The sequence below is a fragment of the Monodelphis domestica genome, chromosome 3 (genome assembly GCF_027887165.1).
Source record: "Monodelphis domestica isolate mMonDom1 chromosome 3, mMonDom1.pri, whole genome shotgun sequence".
Classification (NCBI taxonomy): Eukaryota; Metazoa; Chordata; class Mammalia; order Didelphimorphia; family Didelphidae; genus Monodelphis; species Monodelphis domestica.
The window spans coordinates 39954150-39958796 of record NC_077229.1 but is presented as its reverse complement, the minus strand read 5'-3'; the positions used below and the strand labels follow the sequence as shown (position 1 = coordinate 39958796).

Here is a 4647-nt window from a genome sequence, read left to right as displayed (position 1 = left end):
CTCCTGATCACTCTTACCTCTCTGTCCCAGTTCTGAAAGTGTCTGTCTGAGACAGCCTATATAGTCTAGTCAAACAGAGACTGGTACAAGAGGCAGGAAAAAGAAAAATCAGGTGTTCCATGGGACAGTCTTCCCTTAGAACCCATGGAATCCTGGAAGAAAAAAATGGCAGGATTTTCCCACAGGATCTCTCTGAAACTGAACAGTGGACAATCCCAGAGTCACCCTCCCTGGACTACTGAAATAAAAGTAGAACAATACAATATAATTTCACATGTGGAAATGAGTACACTGATACCCTATTCCAAACCATGTCTAACCAAGAATCCCATGGGCAGCTAGGTAGGACAGTGGACAGAGTGCCCAGTCAGTAGGAAGGAATAAATGTATTCAAATCTGGCCTGAGCCACTTCCTCACTGTGTGACCCTGGGCAAGTCACTTAACTCCAACTGCCTAGCCATGACTGATCTTCTGCCTTCAAATCTTAGTATCAATTCTATGAAAGAAAAAAATTTTTTTTAACCTTCAACCTTTGTCTTAGAATCAATACTGCCTCTTGGTTCCAAGGAAGAATAGGGAGAAGGGCTAGGCAATAGGGGTTAACTGACTTGCCTAGGGTCACCCAGATAGGAAGTGTTTGAGACCAAATTTGAACCCAGAACCTCCATCTCTAGGCCTGGCTCTCAATCCACTGAGCCTCCCAGCTGCCCCGCTCTCTTCCTTGTTAAAAATAGAAAACTCTACCTTCCCTCTTAGAATCAATAACTCTGGAACAGTCTCTCACCCACTTCCCTGTCTTGGTGTCCCCAGGGTGACTGAGAGGAGCAGAGCTTTCTGAGGCTGGAACCACCTACCATGGCTGAGTCCCCCACACCTGAGCAGCTGGAATCTGTTCTTGACACCAGAGTGGAGGAGGGTACAAATTGGAGCTTAGATCCTTGGGCTGAGGCAGCTGGAGAATTTGTCTTTCTCCACTGGATGGAGATCCTCACTCTGGTCATTGCCCTGGTTGGGCTGGTGGGGAACAGCATCATCCTGTGGCTGCTGGGCTTCTGCACCCAGAGGAGCCCCTTCTCTGCCTACATCCTCATCCTGGCCACCTCTGACACCCTTTTCCTTGGCAGCTGCTTTGGGTTGGGTATGTGAGAAATTTTTGGAGACGTAGATGCTGCTGTGCTGGAGCTGCTAGGGCGCTGCCTCCTAGGCCTGCCCTACTGTGTGGGTCTGAGCCTGCTGGCAGCGATCAGCACCGAGCGCTGTCTCTCTGTGCTCTTCCCCCTCTGGTACAGATGTCAATGGCCCAAGCACACGTCTGCGGCTGTGTGCGCCATCCTATGGGCTCTGCAGGGCCTGTTCTGGGGAGCATTTGGGGCTCTTTATTTCTTCCCTCGGTTCTTTGTCCCATCAGGATGGTTCTTCTCACCCCTGTGCTCTGCGTGTCCAGCCTGACGCTTGTGCTGAGGGTTCAGTGCAGCTCCCAGCGCAGGCGCCCACCCAGGCTCTACCTCCTGGTGCTGCTCACAGTCCTCATGTTCCTGCTCTGCGGCCTGCCCTTGGGGGTTATTAATTCAGTTTGGTTTTTTAGCGGCTCCTCTTTAATGCCTTATTGGCTCTTCAGGCTCCTGGCCTGTGTGAGCAGCAGCGCAAACCCTTTCATTTACTTCTTCCTGGGCAACCAATGGCGGAGAAGAGGGAGGGAGCCGCTCAGCGTGGTCCTGCAGAGGGCTCTGGGGGAGGAGCAGGTGGCAGGGTATGAGGGGAGGGACACTTCCCACCCCAACAGTGTGGATAAAAACAAGATACTCATACAAGGGAATCCATGAAATGACCCGCCTTCCTCCACCCCTGCTGACTTTGCCTTTGTAGGAGAGGAGACAAGATCCTGGCCTCTCCAGGTCAAGGTTGGGGCTCAGGATCCTCTCTGGATCTCTGGCTGTTTCTCTAGGGCTTAGATTCTCTCCGAATCTCTCAGTTTCTTTGTCTCTGGCTGCCTCTGTTCTAGTCTTTCACTCTTCATGACTCAGTTCCTGATGGCGTCCCTATATGGGGGGAGATATTGTAGGGGTGTCACATGACTGAGGGAACCTCATTGAGGCCAAAACATGGGAAAGGGTGACCCCTCTCACACACACATTATCAACACCCATATATGAATGAGCACAGCACAGAAAAACACATATGAACATATCATACAAGATAATACGTAGGAGAAGACACACACACATGTGCACTGAATCACAATCTCTTCTGGAACACCCAGAGTGTACAATCCAGTTCACACTGGAATCCTCCATGGACAAAGACCTCACTGTCTTCTCTGGGGTTTCAGGCCCATATTCACCTCATGGAGGCAGGGCAGCCTCAGCTTCTCTCATTATCACTTATGTCCTGGCATGACATGAGCATTACATGAAGGGAATCTAATTAAGCAGCCCCTCATTTGTCTTAGCTTAAGAATCTCTTTCATTTGATACCTTCAACTTGTGAATTAGAGAAAGAACATGGACCCAGGCAGGAGTCTGTGCATGCAGTGAGATTAAGAGTGTAGAAACAGACTAGGAGCTGATGAAGAATAATGTGTGTGCCTGTATTATTCCAAAGTGTGTGACTGTGCATTATAATATTCTTTATGTTAAGTGGATTCATAGAAGCAGGTATCAGAGTCCAAGAAGGTGTGAAAAGTTCTCAGAGACCAGAAAAGTCGGAATGATATTGAGGGCATTGAGAATGTCTCAGAAATGAGGGTTGGAGCTGTCCTATTAGTACACATGTGTCTATTGCAAATACTAGTAATATGGAAATAGTTTTTGCACAATGTTACAGGTAAAATCCAGTGGAATTGTTCATCAGTGTCAAGAGGAAGGGAGGGAAAGAACATGAATCATGTCAACATGGAAAAGTATTCTAAATTAATTAAATAATTTTTTAAAAAGAACAAATTTGAAACTATAAAAGTGTGTATTTTACAACATGGGATCTCAGTGCCTACTGACGGCATCTGTAGACCTCTGACTTGTTTGCCTCGCCCACCAGCTCAATGAATGCTTTCCTCCATCTTTTTCTTTTAGCCTCAAGAGTCACTGAGGCAGGGAATGCAATGGAGTATCCCTGCAACCCAACTTTCCTCAGTCATGACACTGTAAAGCTATACTATTGATTTTCTGTTTTCTTGGCTCCTCCCATAGTAGGTGATGTGATCAACACTCTGATAGATATAACTGATAGATATAACCAAGCCCTGAACAAGGGAAAGCTACTGGATATGAGACCCTTCCCCAAAGTTAGGAGGCAAGACTAATTCCAGCTATTCAGCCCATCAGATCTTTTTCTGAAGGCTGATGTTTTTTTCCATCAGTCCTTGGGATTCTCTTGGATCACTGTATTGATAAGAATAGCTATTACAGTAATTATCACAGTTGTTCATCAGACGATATAGTGGTTGCTGTGTATAACTTTCTCTTGGTTCTGCTCACATCACTTTGTATCAGTCTCTGTAGATCTGTCTCAGGTTTTTCTGAAATCATCCTGCTCACCATTTCTTAGAGCACAAAAGTATTCCATCACAGTCATATACTTATTCAGTCATTCTCCAATAGACAGAAAACGCCTCAATATCCAATTCTTTACTACCACAATAAGATCTGGAATAAATATTTTTGTAGAAGTAGGTCCTTTTTACCTTTTTATCTCTTCAGGATTCAGATCTAGTAGTGGTATTGCTGGACCAAAATGTATGCACAGTTTTAGAGTCTTTCCATCATAATTAAGATATCCTTTTAAAGTCATTTGGTGGGAAATTCAATAGAGGTTGGGTGAGTCCTTGCCTTTCCTGTACCATCTCAGTTCTGCCTCCTTGCTGGTGTTTCTTCATGTGTTTGTTTTTTAAAATTATTAAGAATCCAGGTTATATTTCCCAACCTTACTGAATGTTTTTATTCTTCTAAACATTATGTTCCAGTTAAGTAGCCTAATCGCTCTGCCCCATCCAGAACTTGTCATCTCTCATCTCTGAGCCTTTGTCCAGTACAACCTTAATATGCTTTATGTTCCACCCCACCTCTAAAAACTCTGAGCTTCTTGACTCAAGCAGCTTCTCGGACAAGAAGGATTTACCAAGATAAAAATAATGATACTGTCTAAAATCATTTATTCAGGACTATAACTAAACTACTAAAGTATATTACATAAGTATAAAAACTAATGGATTTATAAGGAATATAAAAAAGTCAAGAATTACAACAGAAATAATGCAAAAGCAAGACTCAAACAGGATCTGTTTTCCTCCATAATTTACTCCTTTACTCCCTCCTTCTTTCTTTTCCTTTCTTTCTTTCCTCCCTTCTTCCCTCTTATCTTTCATTTCTTCTTCCTTTCAAGGGAATAGAGCATGATGGGTGAAGAAAAATTAAATGTTTGCCTTTTGGACAAAAATGAAAGAAAGAAAGGAAGAAAGAAAGAAAGAAAAAAAGAAAGAAAGAAAGGAAGGAAGAATGGAAAAAGAAAAAAGAAAGTCTAAATCTCAGATAAGACTGTAACAAGGAAAGTCCTAGAAGAGCACAGATCTCCCAAAAGCATCCCAAGGAAATGTTAAGGGTACTAAATGTTAACAACTAAAACCAAGGAATTGTAATATCAAGATGAAAATA

General features: G+C 43.8%; 1 protein-coding gene across 1 annotated transcript; it reads left to right on the top strand.

Annotated features, from left to right (window-relative positions):
* The first annotated feature begins 856 nt into the window (after positions 1-856).
* On the top strand, positions 857-1824 carry LOC100028213 (mas-related G-protein coupled receptor member X4-like). Its single transcript, XM_007490048.1, has 3 exons — positions 857-1139; positions 1191-1284; positions 1410-1824. The coding sequence occupies exons 1-3, from the start codon at positions 857-859 to the stop codon at positions 1822-1824; spliced, it is 792 nt and encodes a 263-aa protein (XP_007490110.1).
* Positions 1825-4647: the final 2823 nt, after the last annotated feature.

What these genes read in the sequence shown, in the direction of transcription:
- LOC100028213 (XM_007490048.1), top strand. Translation starts at nt 857, where the DNA reads ATGGCTGAGTCCCCCACACCTGAGCAGCTGGAATCTGTTCTTGACACC. An exon ending in TGGCAGCTGCTTTGGGTTGG is followed by an intron (nt 1,140 to 1,190) that starts GTATGTGAGAAA and finishes TGGAGCTGCTAG; the next exon opens with GGCGCTGCCTCCTAGGCCTG. An exon ending in TCTGTGCTCTTCCCCCTCTG is followed by an intron (nt 1,285 to 1,409) that starts GTACAGATGTCA and finishes TTGTCCCATCAG; the next exon opens with GATGGTTCTTCTCACCCCTG.